This window comes from Micromesistius poutassou (assembly GCF_964030765.1).
Source record: "Micromesistius poutassou genome assembly, chromosome: 14".
Lineage (NCBI taxonomy): Eukaryota > Metazoa > Chordata > Actinopteri > Gadiformes > Gadidae > Micromesistius > Micromesistius poutassou.
Window position 1 is genome coordinate 11,561,801 of NC_140284.1, and position 22,053 is coordinate 11,583,853.

At 42.0% G+C, this 22,053-nt stretch overlaps 1 protein-coding gene across 1 annotated transcript in view; it reads right to left on the minus strand.

Moving 5' to 3' along the window:
- The window catches only part of LOC311358852 (syntaxin-binding protein 5-like), a gene marked incomplete at its 5' end in the record, with an annotated part of 159,695 nt that extends 144,567 nt beyond the window's left edge, over positions 1-15,128 (minus strand). Inside the window, 8 exons of the mRNA XM_084478955.1 lie at positions 10,393-10,597; positions 10,825-10,989; positions 11,093-11,893; positions 12,344-12,630; positions 12,715-12,840; positions 12,961-13,344; positions 14,643-14,824; positions 15,055-15,128. Of these exons, the coding sequence (XP_084335081.1) occupies positions 10,393-10,597; positions 10,825-10,989; positions 11,093-11,893; positions 12,344-12,630; positions 12,715-12,840; positions 12,961-13,344; positions 14,643-14,824; positions 15,055-15,128 (2,224 nt within the window). The remainder of the gene's footprint in view (positions 1-10,392; positions 10,598-10,824; positions 10,990-11,092; positions 11,894-12,343; positions 12,631-12,714; positions 12,841-12,960; positions 13,345-14,642; positions 14,825-15,054) is intronic.
- Positions 15,129-22,053: the final 6,925 nt, after the last annotated feature.

Sequence of the window (22,053 nt, forward strand, 5' to 3'; positions counted from 1 at the left end):
AATGTGTTTTTGACCCTAACACGTGAATTATAGTCAAAACAACTGCTCTCCACTTCCAAATGGTGCGCGATGGCATAAATAACCCTATTTAAGCTCAGTTACACGTTTGCATTGAAAGGGACTGAGTTATCAACTTTTCCAGTTTTTATGCTTTTCTCGCTCTGAAAAGCATTTTTGCTTTTCACAGCGAGAAAAGCATGTTTTGACCCACAATGTGTTTTTGACCCTAACACGTGAATTATAGTCAAAACAACTGCTCTCCACTTCCAAATGGTGCGCGATGGCATAAATAACCCTATTTAAGCTCAGTTACACGTTTGCATTGAAAGGGACTGAGTTATCAACTTTTCCAGTTTTTATGCGTGCAAAATGCTTTTCAGAGCGAGAAAAGCATGTTTTGACCCACAATGTGTTTTTGACCCTAACACGTGAATTATAGTCAAAACAACTGCTCTCCACTTCCAAATGGTGCGCGATGGCATAAATAACCCTATTTAAGCTCAGTTACACGTTTGCATTGAAAGGGACTGAGTTATCAACTTTTCCAGTTTTTATGCGTGCAAAATGCTTTTCAGAGCGAGAAAAGCATGTTTTGACCCACAATGTGTTTTTGACCCTAACACGTGAATTATAGTCAAAACAACTGCTCTCCACTTCCAAATGGTGCGCGATGGCATAAATAACCCTATTTAAGCTCAGTTACACGTTTGCATTGAAAGGGACTGAGTTATCAACTTTTCCAGTTTTTATGCTTTTCTCGCTCTGAAAAGCATTTTTGCTTTTAACTTCGAGAAAAGCATGTTTTGACCCACAATGTGTTTTTGACCCTAACACGTGAATTATAGTCAAAACAACTGCTCTCCACTTCCAAATGGTGCGCGATGGCAGAAATAACCCTATTTAAGCTCAGTTACACGTTTGCATTGAAAGGGACTGAGTTATTCACTTTTCCAGTTTTTATGCGTGCAAAATGCTTTTCAGAGCGAGAAAAGCATGTTTTGACCCACAATGTGTTGTTGACCCTAACACGTGAATTATAGTCAAAACAACTGCTCTCCACTTCCAAATGGTGCGCGATGGCATAAATAACCCTATTTAAGCTCAGTTACACGATTGCATTGAAAGGGACTGAGTTATCAACTTTTCCAGTTTTTATGCGTGCAAAATGCTTTTCAGAGCGAGAAAAGCATGTTTTGACCCACAATGTGTTTTTGACCCTAACACGTGAATTATAGTCAAAACAACTGTTCTCCACTTCCAAATGGTGCGCGATGGCATAAATAACCCTATTTAAGCTCAGTTACACGTTTGCATTGAAAGGGACTGAGTTATCAACTTTTCCAGTTTGTATGCGTGCAAAATGCTTTTCAGAGCGAGAAAAGCATGTTTTGACCCACAATGTGTTTTTTGACCCTAACACGTGAATTATAGTCAAAACAACTGCTCTCCACTTCCAAATGGTGCGCGATGGCATAAATAACCCTATTTAAGCTCAGTTACACGTTTGCATTGAAAGGGACTGAGTTATCAACTTTTCCAGTTTTTATGCTTTTCTCGCTCTGACAGCGAGAAAAGCATGTTTTGACCCACAATGTGTTTTTGACCCTAACACGTGAATTATAGTCAAAACAACTGCTCTCCACTTCCAAATGGTGCGCGATGGCAGAAATAACCCTATTTAAGCTCAGTTACACGTTTGCATTGAAAGGGACTGAGTTATTCACTTTTCCAGTTTTTATGCGTGCAAAATGCTTTTCAGAGCGAGAAAAGCATGTTTTGACCCACAATGTGTTTTTGACCCTAACACGTGAATTATAGTCAAAACAACTGCTCTCCACTTCCAAATGGTGCGCGATGGCATAAATAACCCTATTTAAGCTCAGTTACACGTTTGCATTGAAAGGGACTGAGTTATCAACTTTTCCAGTTTTTATGCTTTTCTCGCTCTGACAGCGAGAAAAGCATGTTTTGACCCACAATGTGTTTTTGACCCTAACACGTGAATTATAGTCAAAACAACTGCTCTCCACTTCCAAATGGTGCGCGATGGCAGAAATAACCCTATTTAAGCTCAGTTACACGTTTGCATTGAAAGGGACTGAGTTATTCACTTTTCCAGTTTTTATGCGTGCAAAATGCTTTTCAGAGCGAGAAAAGCATGTTTTGACCCACAATGTGTTTTTGACCCTAACACGTGAATTACAGTCAAAACAACTGCTCTCCACTTCCAAATGGTGCGCGATGGCATAAATAACCCTATTTAAGCTCAGTTACACGTTTGCATTGAAAGGGACTGAGTTATCAACTTTTCCAGTTTTTATGCTTTTCTCGCTCTGAAAAGCATTTTTGCTTTTCACAGCGAGAAAAGCATGTTTTGACCCACAATGTGTTTTTGACCCTAACACGTGAATTATAGTCAAAACAACTGCTCTCCACTTCCAAATGGTGCGCGATGGCATAAATAACCCTATTTAAGCTCAGTTACACGTTTGCATTGAAAGGGACTGAGTTATCAACTTTTCCAGTTTTTATGCGTGCAAAATGCTTTTCAGAGCGAGAAAAGCATGTTTTGACCCACAATGTGTTTTTGACCCTAACACGTGAATTATAGTCAAAACAACTGCTCTCCACTTCCAAATGGTGCGCGATGGCATAAATAACCCTATTTAAGCTCAGTTACACGTTTGCATTGAAAGTGACTGAGTTATTCACTTTTCCAGTTTTTATGCGTGCAAAATGCTTTTCAGAGCGAGAAAAGCATGTTTTGACCCACAATGTGTTTTTGACCCTAACACGTGAATTATAGTCAAAACAACTGCTCTCCACTTCCAAATGGTGCGCGATGGCATAAATAACCCTATTTAAGCTCAGTTACACGTTTGCATTGAAAGGGACTGAGTTATCAACTTTTCCAGTTTTTATGCTTTTCTCGCTCTGAAAAGCATTTTTGCTTTTCACAGCGAGAAAAGCATGTTTTGACCCACAATGTGTTTTTGACCCTAACACGTGAATTATAGTCAAAACAACTGCTCTCCACTTCCAAATGGTGCGCGATGGCATAAATAACCCTATTTAAGCTCAGTTACACGTTTGCATTGAAAGGGACTGAGTTATCAACTTTTCCAGTTTTTATGCGTGCAAAATGCTTTTCAGAGCGAGAAAAGCATGTTTTGACCCACAATGTGTTTTTGACCCTAACACGTGAATTATAGTCAAAACAACTGCTCTCCACTTCCAAATGGTGCGCGATGGCATAAATAACCCTATTTAAGCTCAGTTACACGTTTGCATTGAAAGGGACTGAGTTATCAACTTTTCCAGTTTTTATGCGTGCAAAATGCTTTTCAGAGCGAGAAAAGCATGTTTTGACCCACAATGTGTTTTTGACCCTAACACGTGAATTATAGTCAAAACAACTGCTCTCCACTTCCAAATGGTGCGCGATGGCATAAATAACCCTATTTAAGCTCAGTTACACGTTTGCATTGAAAGGGACTGAGTTATCAACTTTTCCAGTTTTTATGCTTTTCTCGCTCTGAAAAGCATTTTTGCTTTTCACAGCGAGAAAAGCATGTTTTGACCCACAATGTGTTTTTGACCCTAACACGTGAATTATAGTCAAAACAACTGCTCTCCACTTCCAAATGGTGCGCGATGGCATAAATAACCCTATTTAAGCTCAGTTACACGTTTGCATTGAAAGGGACTGAGTTATCAACTTTTCCAGTTTTTATGCGTGCAAAATGCTTTTCAGAGCGAGAAAAGCATGTTTTGACCCACAATGTGTTTTTGACCCTAACACGTGAATTATAGTCAAAACAACTACTCTCCACTTCCAAATGGTGCGCGATGGCATAAATAACCCTATTTAAGCTCAGTTACACGTTTGCATTGAAAGGGACTGAGTTATCAACTTTTCCAGTTTTTATGCTTTTCTCGCTCTGAAAAGCATTTTTGCTTTTCACAGCGAGAAAAGCATGTTTTGACCCACAATGTGTTTTTGACCCTAACACGTGAATTATAGTCAAAACAACTGCTCTCCACTTCCAAATGGTGCGCGATGGCATAAATAACCCTATTTAAGCTCAGTTACACGTTTGCATTGAAAGGGACTGAGTTATCAACTTTTCCAGTTTTTATGCGTGCAAAATGCTTTTCAGAGCGAGAAAAGCATGTTTTGACCCACAATGTGTTTTTGACCCTAACACGTGAATTATAGTCAAAACAACTGCTCTCCACTTCCAAATGGTGCGCGATGGCATAAATAACCCTATTTAAGCTCAGTTACACGTTTGCATTGAAAGGGACTGAGTTATCAACTTTTCCAGTTTTTATGCTTTTCTCGCTCTGAAAAGCATTTTTGCTTTTCACAGCGAGAAAAGCATGTTTTGACCCACAATGTGTTTTTGACCCTAACACGTGAATTATAGTCAAAACAACTGCTCTCCACTTCCAAATGGTGCGCGATGGCATAAATAACCCTATTTAAGCTCAGTTACACGTTTGCATTGAAAGGGACTGAGTTATCAACTTTTCCAGTTTTTATGCGTGCAAAATGCTTTTCAGAGCGAGAAAAGCATGTTTTGACCCACAATGTGTTTTTGACCCTAACACGTGAATTATAGTCAAAACAACTGCTCTCCACTTCCAAATGGTGCGCGATGGCATAAATAACCCTATTTAAGCTCAGTTACACGTTTGCATTGAAAGGGACTGAGTTATCAACTTTTCCAGTTTTTATGCGTGCAAAATGCTTTTCAGAGCGAGAAAAGCATGTTTTGACCCACAATGTGTTTTTGACCCTAACACGTGAATTATAGTCAAAACAACTGCTCTCCACTTCCAAATGGTGCGCGATGGCATAAATAACCCTATTTAAGCTCAGTTACACGTTTGCATTGAAAGGGACTGAGTTATCAACTTTTCCAGTTTTTATGCTTTTCTCGCTCTGAAAAGCATTTTTGCTTTTAACTTCGAGAAAAGCATGTTTTGACCCACAATGTGTTTTTGACCCTAACACGTGAATTATAGTCAAAACAACTGCTCTCCACTTCCAAATGGTGCGCGATGGCAGAAATAACCCTATTTAAGCTCAGTTACACGTTTGCATTGAAAGGGACTGAGTTATTCACTTTTCCAGTTTTTATGCGTGCAAAATGCTTTTCAGAGCGAGAAAAGCATGTTTTGACCCACAATGTGTTGTTGACCCTAACACGTGAATTATAGTCAAAACAACTGCTCTCCACTTCCAAATGGTGCGCGATGGCATAAATAACCCTATTTAAGCTCAGTTACACGATTGCATTGAAAGGGACTGAGTTATCAACTTTTCCAGTTTTTATGCGTGCAAAATGCTTTTCAGAGCGAGAAAAGCATGTTTTGACCCACAATGTGTTTTTGACCCTAACACGTGAATTATAGTCAAAACAACTGTTCTCCACTTCCAAATGGTGCGCGATGGCATAAATAACCCTATTTAAGCTCAGTTACACGTTTGCATTGAAAGGGACTGAGTTATCAACTTTTCCAGTTTGTATGCGTGCAAAATGCTTTTCAGAGCGAGAAAAGCATGTTTTGACCCACAATGTGTTTTTGACCCTAACACGTGAATTATAGTCAAAACAACTGCTCTCCACTTCCAAATGGTGCGCGATGGCATAAATAACCCTATTTAAGCTCAGTTACACGTTTGCATTGAAAGGGACTGAGTTATCAACTTTTCCAGTTTTTATGCTTTTCTCGCTCTGACAGCGAGAAAAGCATGTTTTGACCCACAATGTGTTTTTGACCCTAACACGTGAATTATAGTCAAAACAACTGCTCTCCACTTCCAAATGGTGCGCGATGGCAGAAATAACCCTATTTAAGCTCAGTTACACGTTTGCATTGAAAGGGACTGAGTTATTCACTTTTCCAGTTTTTATGCGTGCAAAATGCTTTTCAGAGCGAGAAAAGCATGTTTTGACCCACAATGTGTTTTTGACCCTAACACGTGAATTATAGTCAAAACAACTGCTCTCCACTTCCAAATGGTGCGCGATGGCATAAATAACCCTATTTAAGCTCAGTTACACGTTTGCATTGAAAGGGACTGAGTTATCAACTTTTCCAGTTTTTATGCTTTTCTCGCTCTGAAAAGCATTTTTGCTTTTCACAGCGAGAAAAGCATGTTTTGACCCACAATGTGTTTTTGACCCTAACACGTGAATTATAGTCAAAACAACTGCTCTCCACTTCCAAATGGTGCGCGATGGCATAAATAACCCTATTTAAGCTCAGTTACACGTTTGCATTGAAAGGGACTGAGTTATCAACTTTTCCAGTTTTTATGCGTGCAAAATGCTTTTCAGAGCGAGAAAAGCATGTTTTGACCCACAATGTGTTTTTGACCCTAACACGTGAATTATAGTCAAAACAACTGCTCTCCACTTCCAAATGGTGCGCGATGGCATAAATAACCCTATTTAAGCTCAGTTACACGTTTGCATTGAAAGTGACTGAGTTATTCACTTTTCCAGTTTTTATGCGTGCAAAATGCTTTTCAGAGCGAGAAAAGCATGTTTTGACCCACAATGTGTTTTTGACCCTAACACGTGAATTACAGTCAAAACAACTGCTCTCCACTTCCAAATGGTGCGCGATGGCATAAATAACCCTATTTAAGCTCAGTTACACGTTTGCATTGAAAGGGACTGAGTTATCAACTTTTCCAGTTTTTATGCTTTTCTCGCTCTGAAAAGCATTTTTGCTTTTCACAGCGAGAAAAGCATGTTTTGACCCACAATGTGTTTTTGACCCTAACACGTGAATTATAGTCAAAACAACTGCTCTCCACTTCCAAATGGTGCGCGATGGCATAAATAACCCAATTTAAGCTCAGTTACACGTTTGCATTGAAAGGGACTGAGTTATCAACTTTTCCAGTTTTTATGCGTGCAAAATGCTTTTCAGAGCGAGAAAAGCATGTTTTGACCCACAATGTGTTTTTGACCCTAACACGTGAATTATAGTCAAAACAACTGCTCTCCACTTCCAAATGGTGCGCGATGGCATAAATAACCCTATTTAAGCTCAGTTACACGTTTGCATTGAAAGTGACTGAGTTATTCACTTTTCCAGTTTTTATGCGTGCAAAATGCTTTTCAGAGCGAGAAAAGCATGTTTTGACCCACAATGTGTTTTTGACCCTAACACGTGAATTATAGTCAAAACAACTGCTCTCCACTTCCAAATGGTGCGCGATGGCATAAATAACCCTATTTAAGCTCAGTTACACGTTTGCATTGAAAGGGACTGAGTTATCAACTTTTCCAGTTTTTATGCTTTTCTCGCTCTGAAAAGCATTTTTGCTTTTCACAGCGAGAAAAGCATGTTTTGACCCACAATGTGTTTTTGACCCTAACACGTGAATTATAGTCAAAACAACTGCTCTCCACTTCCAAATGGTGCGCGATGGCATAAATAACCCTATTTAAGCTCAGTTACACGTTTGCATTGAAAGGGACTGAGTTATCAACTTTTCCAGTTTTTATGCGTGCAAAATGCTTTTCAGAGCGAGAAAAGCATGTTTTGACCCACAATGTGTTTTTGACCCTAACACGTGAATTATAGTCAAAACAACTGCTCTCCACTTCCAAATGGTGCGCGATGGCATAAATAACCCTATTTAAGCTCAGTTACACGTTTGCATTGAAAGGGACTGAGTTATCAACTTTTCCAGTTTTTATGCGTGCAAAATGCTTTTCAGAGCGAGAAAAGCATGTTTTGACCCACAATGTGTTTTTGACCCTAACACGTGAATTATAGTCAAAACAACTGCTCTCCACTTCCAAATGGTGCGCGATGGCATAAATAACCCTATTTAAGCTCAGTTACACGTTTGCATTGAAAGGGACTGAGTTATCAACTTTTCCAGTTTTTATGCTTTTCTCGCTCTGAAAAGCATTTTTGCTTTTCACAGCGAGAAAAGCATGTTTTGACCCACAATGTGTTTTTGACCCTAACACGTGAATTATAGTCAAAACAACTGCTCTCCACTTCCAAATGGTGCGCGATGGCATAAATAACCCTATTTAAGCTCAGTTACACGTTTGCATTGAAAGGGACTGAGTTATCAACTTTTCCAGTTTTTATGCGTGCAAAATGCTTTTCAGAGCGAGAAAAGCATGTTTTGACCCACAATGTGTTTTTGACCCTAACACGTGAATTATAGTCAAAACAACTACTCTCCACTTCCAAATGGTGCGCGATGGCATAAATAACCCTATTTAAGCTCAGTTACACGTTTGCATTGAAAGGGACTGAGTTATCAACTTTTCCAGTTTTTATGCTTTTCTCGCTCTGAAAAGCATTTTTGCTTTTCACAGCGAGAAAAGCATGTTTTGACCCACAATGTGTTTTTGACCCTAACACGTGAATTATAGTCAAAACAACTGCTCTCCACTTCCAAATGGTGCGCGATGGCATAAATAACCCTATTTAAGCTCAGTTACACGTTTGCATTGAAAGGGACTGAGTTATCAACTTTTCCAGTTTTTATGCGTGCAAAATGCTTTTCAGAGCGAGAAAAGCATGTTTTGACCCACAATGTGTTTTTGACCCTAACACGTGAATTATAGTCAAAACAACTGCTCTCCACTTCCAAATGGTGCACGATGGCATAAATAACCCTATTTAAGCTCAGTTACACGTTTGCATTGAAAGTGACAAAGTTTTTCACTTTTCCAGTTTTTATGCGTGCAAAATGCTTTTCAGAGCGAGAAAAGCATGTTTTGACCCACAATGTGTTTTTGACCCTAACACGTGAATTATAGTCAAAACAACTGCTCTCCACTTCCAAATGGTGCGCGATGGCATAAATAACCCTATTTAAGCTCAGTTACACGTTTGCATTGAAAGGGACTGAGTTATCAACTTTTCCAGTTTTTATGCTTTTCTCGCTCTGAAAAGCATTTTTGCTTTTCACAGCGAGAAAAGCATGTTTTGACCCACAATGTGTTTTTGACCCTAACACGTGAATTATAGTCAAAACAACTGCTCTCCACTTCCAAATGGTGCGCGATGGCATAAATAACCCTATTTAAGCTCAGTTACACGTTTGCATTGAAAGGGACTGAGTTATCAACTTTTCCAGTTTTTATGCGTGCAAAATGCTTTTCAGAGCGAGAAAAGCATGTTTTGACCCACAATGTGTTTTTGACCCTAACACGTGAATTATAGTCAAAACAACTGCTCTCCACTTCCAAATGGTGCACGATGGCATAAATAACCCTATTTAAGCTCAGTTACACGTTTGCATTGAAAGTGACAAAGTTTTTCACTTTTCCAGTTTTTATGCGTGCAAAATGCTTTTCAGAGCGAGAAAAGCATGTTTTGACCCACAATGTGTTTTTGACCCTAACACGTGAATTATAGTCAAAACAACTGCTCTCCACTTCCAAATGGTGCGCGATGGCATAAATAACCCTATTTAAGCTCAGTTACACGTTTGCATTGAAAGGGACTGAGTTAACAACTTTTCCAGTTTTTATGCGTGCAAAATGCTTTTCAGAGCGAGAAAAGCATGTGTGGCGGGACTCTATAAAAACTCAATATAAAGGGGAGGGAAGGTAACTAAAGAGGGACCGACAACGCCACCTGGGGAATTGCACCCCAGGAAATAAAACAAAGAAAATAAACTATTACGATACAGAAATTATAAGGACACAGGTTCGAAAATCTAAAAGAGGCAGAGACGATATATATATATATATATATAATGTTTATTTTAATACAATAATGATGAAATGATGAAACACTAAATAAAGAAAACTGGAATAAAACCAAACTAAACCAAACAACAAAACAAAAGGTTAAGTAAACCAACAACTCAATTGTCAAAACAATGACACAGAAAACGGGAAATAACACAACGCAAACTTAACCAAAGCAAACAAAAGAAAATATCAAAACAGAACCAAAACAAAACCAAAACAGAACAGCAGCAGGAGATCCTAAAAACAAGAAACACAAATTAATAAAAAGGGAAAATTGTAACTGAAAACTGTTAAAAAGAGGGGACCCAACTCACCACCCTGGTAGGCAACCAGCAGAGGTCGAGTTCGGCCATCTTGGCCCTTTTTATAATGCACCTGGGTGCAGGGGGGAGGAGCTAAGAAAGGCTGTGTTCACAACCCCTACTGAGGTTCACTACAATCTACCCCATGTTTTTTTTAATCGTCGGCCCGACGATTTACATTTATTGCCATGGCCTAAACACCGCACAGCCACTAAACACAGGCATCAGAGAGTTACTAGCCCCAATAGCACTACTCCCAGCAACCTGAGGAAGGTGGTGAAGGTTTGGGTGTCTGCCTGCGTTCGGACGGGTAGTTCTTCTCAGGGAGGCCTCACTGGTGCTTGGAATTTCAGTGCTAGTTGTTGAATACACTGGGCCTTCGCTTGGCTGAGAGGTAGCAACAGCATCAGTTTGGTTTGGTGAGAGGGTGATGGTGACAGGCCGCGCTGGTATGTGGTTTCTTGGGACAGCCATGGGTTCCGAGGTCACTACGGCCCAGTCACTACCAAACGATGACTCATCTGCTGAGATGGATCCCATCTGTTCAGGGGGTTCACTGGGGGGACAATTAGCAGCACAATCCACTTTGCCTTTTATGAGAGAACGATGAACGTGCTTTACCTGCTGGGGGTTACGCACCGGAGCCACAGTATACACAGACCCTCCCATTCCAGGGGCCTTCAGTACTTTATACACTGTTGAGCTCCAGATGTCTTGAATTTTGTGACGGCCCCTTACGCTGGTGTCTTTGAGGAGGACCAGCTGACCTTCTTGCAGCGGGACATCACGAACATGCTTGTCATAGTGTTCCTTCCGCCGGGCAGCCGCAGCTTCCAGGTGCCTGGTTGTACTCTCAAAAGCATGACGTAGCCGTGTCTGGTGTTCCACGATCCAATCATGGGGGTGGCCAGGTACAGGTTCCTGTACTCTGCCTAACAGAAAATCAACAGGTAATTGTGGGTCTTGGCCAAACATCAGGAAAAACGGAGACTCACCAGTCGACTGATGTGCTGTTGTATTGTATGCAAAGGTCACTTGGGGCAGGTAGCTGGACCAGTCTCTCTTCTTGGTGGTGGGCAGAGTGCGGAGAAGGTTGTGTAAGGTGCGGTTGAACCTCTCACACTGGCCATTTCCAGCTGGATGGTAGGGCGTGGTGCGGCTCTTCTCAATGCCATACATCTGGCAGAGCTGCTGGATGAGGTTGCTTTCAAAGTTCCTGCCCTGGTCAGAGTGGAGGCGACCAGGCACACCGAACCTGCAGAACCACTCATTAACCAATACTCTGGCCACTGTGGATGCCCGCTGGTCGTGGGTTGGGATGGCTTGTGTATACTTCGAAAAGACATCGGTCATGACCAGGATGTTCTCTGCCCCGCTCTTCGAAGGCTCCAGGATGGTGAAGTCGATGGCCAGGATCTGGTTTGGACGTGAAGCAAGCAAGTGACCCATATAAGCACAGGCAGTAGGTTGAGTGTGTTTGGATACCTGGCAGCGTTCACATTCTCGACACCATTGCTTGATGTCGTGGTGCATCCCTGGCCAATAGCACCGCAGACGGACCAGCTCTGTTGTTCGCTCAGCACCTTGGTGCCCATGTTCATTGTGCAACTGTTGAAGTATCTGGGTCTTGAGCGATGTAGGGAGTACTAACTGGAGCACTTCATCTCCTCTAGGGATGGTGACACGACGATAGAGCACCCCTCCTTGCTCCACTAGCCGGTCCCACTGTTTGATCAGCACCAGGACTTCTTTGGAAGCCTGCCGTCGTTCAGCTGCATCCGGGGCCCTCTTTCTGGTCCAAAACGTCAGGAACTCTCGGATTACTGGATCAGCTTCCTGTAAACCATGCAAGTCAGGGGGAGAGTAGCAAGGGAAAGCTGAAACAGTAGCCTGGGTCACTCGATTCTCCACAACAACCTGTTGTAGCAATTCCGGGACTGATGTGCCTGGAGCTACATACTCTGATGTTTGAATGCTTGGTGGATGTTGCCTGGAAAGTGCATCTGCATTCTTGTTGCTTTGACCGGACCTGTATTTGATGGAAAAGTCAAAGGACGCCAACTGTGCGGCCCAACGGTGCTCGGTAGCACCCAGCTTGGCTGTGGACAGGTGGCTGAGGGGATTATTGTCTGTATACACCACACACTTCTGTCCCAATAGATAGTCCCGGAATTTTTCAGTCATAGCCCATTTAAGGGCAAGAAATTCCAATTTCATGGAGCTGTAGTTTGTCATGTTGCGTTCTGTTGGTTTAAGACCACGGCTTGCATAGGCAATGGGTCTGACCTTACCCTGCTGTTCTTGGGACAGTACAGCACCCAGTCCGTTGTAGCTGGCATCAACCTCCAAGATGAAGGGTGATGAAAAGTTAGCATAGGCCAGGACTGGAGTTGACACCAACCTTTTCTTCAGCCCCTCGAAGCTCTGCTCACACTCCTCTGTCCATGCAGCATGGAGGCTTCCACCTGATGGTTTCCGGGCTTTGGTGCCAGTGAGTTGAGCAACCAGGCGATGTAAAGGGGCTGCCAGCTTGGCAAACCCCTCAACAAAACGTCTGTAATAGCTGGCAAATCCTAGAAAAGAGCGCAGCTCTGACACATGGTTAGGCCTTGGCCACCCTGCAACAGCCTCGATTTTGCCAGGATCAGTGGCTACACCTTCTCTAGAAATGATGTGACCCAGGTAGTTCACCTCTGGTCTGAAGAAGGAGCACTTCTCCAACTTGGCTTTCAGTCCTTCTTGCTGTAGGCGGCCCAACACGGCATCCATGCGTTGAATATGCTCTGTCACAGTGGCAGAAAAAACAACAACATCATCCAAATACAACAACAATGATTGACCATGTTGTTCCCCAAAGATCCTCTCCATCAACCTTTGGAAAGTGCTTGGGGCATTGCACAAACCAAAAGGCATCCGGTTCCACTCGAACAACCCAAAAGGGGTACAGAATGCCGTCTTTGCCTTGTCCCTCTCTGTGACAGGTACTTGATGGTACCCAGCAGCCAGGTCCAATGTGGAGAACCAGTGGGCCCCTGATAATGCATCAAGGGATTCTTCAATACGGGGCAAGGGGAACGCATCCTTGCGAGTCTTGCTGTTCAAAAGCCGGTAGTCCACACACAACCGAAGGCTGCCGTCTTTCTTTCTCACGAGCACAATGGGAGAGGCAAAGGGGCTACTACTTTCTCTGATGACCTGTGCATCCAGAAGTTGGCGAATGTGGGCTTTTGCCGACTCATATTCTGAAGGTGGGATACGACGATATCGCTGGCGCACTGGCACGTCATCTAGTAATGGAATATCGTGAGAAATGAGGTTAGTACAACCTAGATCTCCCTCATAGGCTGAAAAGATACCACTGTATTTCTGCAGTAGCAGCCTAACTTGACACTGCTCGTCCTGAGTGAGTGCTGTTAAATCAACTGCAGCGATCTTATCCTGCACTGAACTGGTAGTCTGTGAAGAGACTGTAACTTCTACTCCCTCCTCCACAAGGTTATCAGGTGAGTTGGCAAGGTAAGCTTCACTAACAGTACCTAGAATGGTATTAGGGTATAGTACAACACACTGGGTCCCTACATTGACAATGGGGATATACACCGTACCTTTAACCATGTGAACCAGGGCTGGAGAAGCTAATAGCCCTGCAGGCAAGCCACCGCTGCTGGGCTCAAACAAAATCTGATCGGCCAAATGTTGGGGGCCTGTGGCTGCCACCATTTTCATAGTACCCCCTGGGACTCTGCAAACCCTCCCCCCTTTTACCCTTACACATCCCGGACGTTCAGGAGGGGCTTTAGTTTGGACCCGATAACACTGCTGAAGAGCGTGCTGAATGGGTGTGGGGGCCTGTAACACAGAAGGCAAGTCAAAGAGGGCAGGCCCATGTTGCACAAACAACTCCCCGTAACATTCTTTGATGATGTTCATTCCTAGTACACCAGGGACTAAGGATACACCATGTGGAGTGTTTCTGACAACCAACACCCCCCGCTTTTTAACAGTTTTCCCACAAAGCTGTACATCCAATTCCAGGTAACCAACATATGGAATTGCTAACCCATTTGCAGCACTTAATCTGAGCCAATTACAAGACTGGAGTTTTTCTGGTCCCCAGGGCTCAAAATGCTGTAGAAAGAAATGCTCGGTCATCGTTGACACCATTGATCCAGTGTCCACTAAGCATGGAACCTGCACCCCTCCCATACGTACAGAAATATTTGGACATGCAGAAACCAATCTTTCATGACTAGCAGCCAAATTGGAGCCAGATGAGCCCCCACCTGAACTTTGGCTCAATGGTTCAGGGGGTGCCAGTTTCCCTGGTTTCTGGGGCGGGACATGGGTTGTGTGGCAGCAGGAGCTTGCTGGGGCTGTATAACTGCATAATCCTCTCTACACTCCCTAGCAAAGTGACCTGGTTTTTGACATCTCATACAGATCACCGTTCTCTTACCATGCCCTGACTGAGTTCTAGGGCCTTCTTTAAGAGCTGTAAGGCTCTTAGTGAGGTGGATGAGTTGCTCTTGCTGGTTGCGGAGGATTTCCTTCAGTTCACTTAACTCAGAACTGAAGGATGAGTTACCTGCCCCCTGGTGGTTGGACCGATTACCTTCTACAGTGTGCTGGTAACCAAAGGCACTGGGAACAGAATAGCTTCTGCCCCTTGCACCCCCAGGCATCCCTTCTTGTACCCATCTAATGGCCTCAGTACGGACCTCTATCAGGGTGGCGGTAGGGTGGCCCCGGACAAACTGCTTGAGTTCTCTGCGAAGGGAACAATCAAACACATGTTCAACAAATTGATCTCTCGACAACACCTCCCTATTAAGTGAACCATGAGGGGATTTTTGTACCACCTTCTCCATCAAACACATTAATGCATGAGAGAACTCTTGTAACGTTTCACCATCTTGTTGCTTCCTGGAGAAGAACTCTTCCTGCAGAGATACATATGATTTTGTACACCCAAAGAGTTCTTTTAATATAAGCAGAACCTTATCTGGATCTGCCCTTTCCTCTGGGGACCGATATTTAATTTCTTCTCTTGCTTCTCCCTCCAGGTGATCATAGATAAAGAGCGCTTGGTCCGCTGGAGACAGGTGGCGAGCTCGTACGCAGGCGTGGACCTCTTCAATCCACTCCCCAATACTTAGTCCTGCCCTGCCCCGAAACAGTGGGCATTTCCGGTCTCTGGGGAAATGAATCAGCCTCTCAGTTACTGCAGGGACTGAAGAGAGTCCAGGGGCTGATGGAATTGCCGATGAGGTGCTGGGGCAAGACTGGTTAGTCTCTCGCTCTTGACGCATCTGTTGATTCTCAGCTCGCAGCTGATTGACCAAGTCCCTTAATTGGGCGACCTCCTCCTCCATGAGGAAACACAACTGAAGGGGGTGAGAGAAACTGTGCGTGCCAGGAACTGCCCGGCACCTGCTGCTGTTCTGTAAAAAAAAATAAACCCTAACAAGCTATATACAAATAAATTGGGTTGTGGAAAAAAAATAACTACAAGTCTCTGCCTCAAAAGAAATCCTGCCGTCAACGCCAAAATGTGGCGGGACTCTATAAAAACTCAATATAAAGGGGAGGGAAGGTAACTAAAGAGGGACCGACAACGCCACCTGGGGAATTGCACCCCAGGAAATAAAACAAAGAAAATAAACTATTACGATACAGAAATTATAAGGACACAGGTTCGAAAATCTAAAAGAGGCAGAGACGATATATATATATATATAATGTTTATTTTAATACAATAATGATGAAATGATGAAACACTAAATAAAGAAAACTGGAATAAAACCAAACTAAACCAAACAACAAAACAAAAGGTTAAGTAAACCAACAACTCAATTGTCAAAACAATGACACAGAAAACGGGAAATAACACAACGCAAACTTAACCAAAGCAAACAAAAGAAAATATCAAAACAGAACCAAAACAAAACCAAAACAGAACAGCAGCAGGAGATCCTAAAAACAAGAAACACAAATTAATAAAAATGGAAAATTGTAACTGAAAACTGTTAAAAAGAGGGGACCCAACTCACCACCCTGGTAGGCAACCAGCAGAGGTCGAGTTCGGCCATCTTGGCCCTTTTTATAATGCACCTGGGTGCAGGGGGGAGGAGCTAAGAAAGGCTGTGTTCACAACCCCTACTGAGGTTCACTACACATGTTTTGACCCACAATGTGTTTTTGACCCTAACACGTGAATTATAGTCAAAACAACTGCTCTCCACTTCCAAATGGTGCGCGATGGCATAAATAACCCTATTTAAGCTCAGTTACACGTTTGCATTGAAAGGGACTGAGTTATCAACTTTTCCAGTTTTTATGCTTTTCTCGCTCTGAAAAGCATTTTTGCTTTTCACTTCGAGAAAAGCATGTTTTGACCCACAATGTGTTTTTGACCCTAACACGTGAATTATAGTCAAAACAACTGCTCTCCACTTCCAAATGGTGCGCGATGGCAGAAATAACCCTATTTAAGCTCAGTTACACGTTTGCATTGAAAGGGACTGAGTTATTCACTTTTCCAGTTTTTATGCGTGCAAAATGCTTTTCAGAGCGAGAAAAGCATGTTTTGACCCACAATGTGTTGTTGACCCTAACACGTGAATTATAGTCAAAACAACTGCTCTCCACTTCCAAATGGTGCGCGATGGCATAAATAACCCTATTTAAGCTCAGTTACACGTTTGCATTGAAAGGGACTGAGTTATCAACTTTTCCAGTTTTTATGCGTGCAAAATGCTTTTCAGAGCGAGAAAAGCATGTTTTGACCCACAATGTGTTTTTGACCCTAACACGTGAATTATAGTCAAAACAACTGCTCTCCACTTCCAAATGGTGCGCGATGGCATAAATAACCCTATTTAAGCTCAGTTACACGTTTGCATTGAAAGGGACTGAGTTATCAACTTTTCCAGTTTGTATGCGTGCAAAATGCTTTTCAGAGCGAGAAAAGCATGTTTTGACCCACAATGTGTTTTTGACCCTAACACGTGAATTATAGTCAAAACAACTGCTCTCCACTTCCAAATGGTGCGCGATGGCATAAATAACCCTATTTAAGCTCAGTTACACGTTTGCATTGAAAGGGACTGAGTTATCAACTTTTCCAGTTTTTATGCTTTTCTCGCTCTGAAAAGCATTTTTGCTTTTCACAGCGAGAAAAGCATGTTTTGACCCACAATGTGTTTTTGACCCTAACACGTGAATTATAGTCAAAACAACTGCTCTCCACTTCCAAATGGTGCGCGATGGCAGAAATAACCCTATTTAAGCTCAGTTACACGTTTGCATTGAAAGGGACTGAGTTATTCACTTTTCCAGTTTTTATGCGTGCAAAATGCTTTTCAGAGCGAGAAAAGCATGTTTTGACCCACAATGTGTTTTTGACCCTAACACGTGAATTATAGTCAAAACAACTGCTCTCCACTTCCAAATGGTGCGCGATGGCATAAATAACCCTATTTAAGCTCAGTTACACGTTTGCATTGAAAGGGACTGAGTTATCAACTTTTCCAGTTTTTATGCTTTTCTCGCTCTGACAGCGAGAAAAGCATGTTTTGACCCACAATGTGTTTTTGACCCTAACACGTGAATTATAGTCAAAACAACTGCTCTCCACTTCCAAATGGTGCGCGATGGCAGAAATAACCCTATTTAAGCTCAGTTACACGTTTGCATTGAAAGGGACTGAGTTATCAACTTTTCCAGTTTTTATGCTTTTCTCGCTCTGAAAAGCATTTTTGCTTTTCACAGCGAGAAAAGCATGTTTTGACCCACAATGTGTTTTTGACCCTAACACGTGAATTATAGTCAAAACAACTGCTCTCCACTTCCAAATGGTGCGCGATGGCATAAATAACCCTATTTAAGCTCAGTTACACGTTTGCATTGAAAGGGACTGAGTTATCAACTTTTCCAGTTTTTATGCGTGCAAAATGCTTTTCAGAGCGAGAAAAGCATGTTTTGACCCACAATGTGTTTTTGACCCTAACACGTGAATTATAGTCAAAACAACTGCTCTCCACTTCCAAATGGTGCGCGATGGCATAAATAACCCTATTTAAGCTCAGTTACACGTTTGCATTGAAAGTGACTGAGTTATTCACTTTTCCAGTTTTTATGCGTGCAAAATGCTTTTCAGAGCGAGAAAAGCATGTTTTGACCCACAATGTGTTTTTGACCCTAACACGTGAATTATAGTCAAAACAACTGCTCTCCACTTCCAAATGGTGCGCGATGGCATAAATAACCCTATTTAAGCTCAGTTACACGTTTGCATTGAAAGGGACTGAGTTATCAACTTTTCCAGTTTTTATGCTTTTCTCGCTCTGAAAAGCATTTTTGCTTTTCACAGCGAGAAAAGCATGTTTTGACCCACAATGTGTTTTTGACCCTAACACGTGAATTATAGTCAAAACAACTGCTCTCCACTTCCAAATGGTGCGCGATGGCATAAATAACCCTATTTAAGCTCAGTTACACGTTTGCATTGAAAGGGACTGAGTTATCAACTTTTCCAGTTTTTATGCGTGCAAAATGCTTTTCAGAGCGAGAAAAGCATGTTTTGACCCACAATGTGTTTTTGACCCTAACACGTGAATTATAGTCAAAACAACTGCTCTCCACTTCCAAATGGTGCGCGATGGCATAAATAACCCTATTTAAGCTCAGTTACACGTTTGCATTGAAAGTGACTGAGTTATTCACTTTTCCAGTTTTTATGCGTGCAAAATGCTTTTCAGAGCGAGAAAAGCATGTTTTGACCCACAATGTGTTTTTGACCCTAACACGTGAATTATAGTCAAAACAACTGCTCTCCACTTCCAAATGGTGCGCGATGGCATAAATAACCCTATTTAAGCTCAGTTACACGTTTGCATTGAAAGGGACTGAGTTATCAACTTTTCCAGTTTTTATGCGTGCAAAATGCTTTTCAGAGCGAGAAAAGCATGTTTTGACCCACAATGTGTTTTTGACCCTAACACGTGAATTATAGTCAAAACAACTGCTCTCCACTTCCAAATGGTGCGCGATGGCATAAATAACCCTATTTAAGCTCAGTTACACGTTTGCATTGAAAGGGACTGAGTTATCAACTTTTCCAGTTTTTATGCTTTTCTCGCTCTGAAAAGCATTTTTGCTTTTCACTTCGAGAAAAGCATGTTTTGACCCACAATGTGTTTTTGACCCTAACACGTGAATTATAGTCAAAACAACTGCTCTCCACTTCCAAATGGTGCGCGATGGCAGAAATAACCCTATTTAAGCTCAGTTACACGTTTGCATTGAAAGGGACTGAGTTATTCACTTTTCCAGTTTTTATGCGTGCAAAATGCTTTTCAGAGCGAGAAAAGCATGTTTTGACCCACAATGTGTTGTTGACCCTAACACGTGAATTATAGTCAAAACAACTGCTCTCCACTTCCAAATGGTGCGCGATGGCATAAATAACCCTATTTAAGCTCAGTTACACGTTTGCATTGAAAGGGACTGAGTTATCAACTTTTCCAGTTTTTATGCGTGCAAAATGCTTTTCAGAGCGAGAAAAGCATGTTTTGACCCACAATGTGTTTTTGACCCTAACACGTGAATTATAGTCAAAACAACTGCTCTCCACTTCCAAATGGTGCGCGATGGCATAAATAACCCTATTTAAGCTCAGTTACACGTTTGCATTGAAAGGGACTGAGTTATCAACTTTTCCAGTTTGTATGCGTGCAAAATGCTTTTCAGAGCGAGAAAAGCATGTTTTGACCCACAATGTGTTTTTGACCCTAACACGTGAATTATAGTCAAAACAACTGCTCTCCACTTCCAAATGGTGCGCGATGGCATAAATAACCCTATTTAAGCTCAGTTACACGTTTGCATTGAAAGGGACTGAGTTATCAACTTTTCCAGTTTTTATGCTTTTCTCGCTCTGAAAAGCATTTTTGCTTTTCACAGCGAGAAAAGCATGTTTTGACCCACAATGTGTTTTTGACCCTAACACGTGAATTATAGTCAAAACAACTGCTCTCCACTTCCAAATGGTGCGCGATGGCAGAAATAACCCTATTTAAGCTCAGTTACACGTTTGCATTGAAAGGGACTGAGTTATTCACTTTTCCAGTTTTTATGCGTGCAAAATGCTTTTCAGAGCGAGAAAAGCATGTTTTGACCCACAATGTGTTTTTGACCCTAACACGTGAATTATAGTCAAAACAACTGCTCTCCACTTCCAAATGGTGCGCGATGGCATAAATAACCCTATTTAAGCTCAGTTACACGTTTGCATTGAAAGGGACTGAGTTATCAACTTTTCCAGTTTTTATGCTTTTCTCGCTCTGACAGCGAGAAAAGCATGTTTTGACCCACAATGTGTTTTTGACCCTAACACGTGAATTATAGTCAAAACAACTGCTCTCCACTTCCAAATGGTGCGCGATGGCATAAATAACCCTATTTAAGCTCAGTTACACGTTTGCATTGAAAGGGACTGAGTTATTCACTTTTCCAGTTTTTATGCGTGCAAAATGCTTTTCAGAGCGAGAAAAGCATGTTTTGACCCACAATGTGTTTTTGACCCTAACACGTGAATTATAGTCAAAACAACTGCTCTCCACTTCCAAATGGTGCGCGATGGCATAAATAACCCTATTTAAGCTCAGTTACACGTTTGCATTGAAAGGGACTGAGTTATCAACTTTTCCAGTTTTTATGCTTTTCTCGCTCTGAAAAGCATTTTTGCTTTTCACAGCGAGAAAAGCATGTTTTGACCCACAATGTGTTTTTGACCCTAACACGTGAATTATAGTCAAAACAACTGCTCTCCACTTCCAAATGGTGCGCGATGGCATAAATAACCCTATTTAAGCTCAGTTACACGTTTGCATTGAAAGGGACTGAGTTATCAACTTTTCCAGTTTTTATGCGTGCAAAATGCTTTTCAGAGCGAGAAAAGCATGTTTTGACCCACAATGTGTTTTTGACCCTAACACGTGAATTATAGTCAAAACAACTGCTCTCCACTTCCAAATGGTGCGCGATGGCATAAATAACCCTATTTAAGCTCAGTTACACGTTTGCATTGAAAGGGACTGAGTTATCAACTTTTCCAGTTTTTATGCTTTTCTCGCTCTGAAAAGCATTTTTGCTTTTCACTTCGAGAAAAGCATGTTTTGACCCACAATGTGTTTTTGACCCTAACACGTGAATTATAGTCAAAACAACTGCTCTCCACTTCCAAATGGTGCGCGATGGCAGAAATAACCCTATTTAAGCTCAGTTACACGTTTGCATTGAAAGGGACTGAGTTATCAACTTTTCCAGTTTTTATGCTTTTCTCGCTCTGAAAAGCATTTTTGCTTTTCACAGCGAGAAAAGCATGTTTTGACCCACAATGTGTTTTTGACCCTAACACGTGAATTATAGTCAAAACAACTGCTCTCCACTTCCAAATGGTGCGCGATGGCAGAAATAACCCTATTTAAGCTCAGTTACACGTTTGCATTGAAAGGGACTGAGTTATTCACTTTTCCAGTTTTTATGCGTGCAAAATGCTTTTCAGAGCGAGAAAAGCATGTTTTGACCCACAATGTGTTGTTGACCCTAACACGTGAATTATAGTCAAAACAACTGCTCTCCACTTCCAAATGGTGCGCGATGGCATAAATAACCCTATTTAAGCTCAGTTACACGTTTGCATTGAAAGGGACTGAGTTATCAACTTTTCCAGTTTTTATGCGTGCAAAATGCTTTTCAGAGCGAGAAAAGCATGTTTTGACCCACAATGTGTTTTTGACCCTAACACGTGAATTATAGTCAAAACAACTGCTCTCCACTTCCAAATGGTGCGCGATGGCATAAATAACCCTATTTAAGCTCAGTTACACGTTTGCATTGAAAGGGACTGAGTTATCAACTTTTCCAGTTTGTATGCGTGCAAAATGCTTTTCAGAGCGAGAAAAGCATGTTTTGACCCACAATGTGTTTTTGAC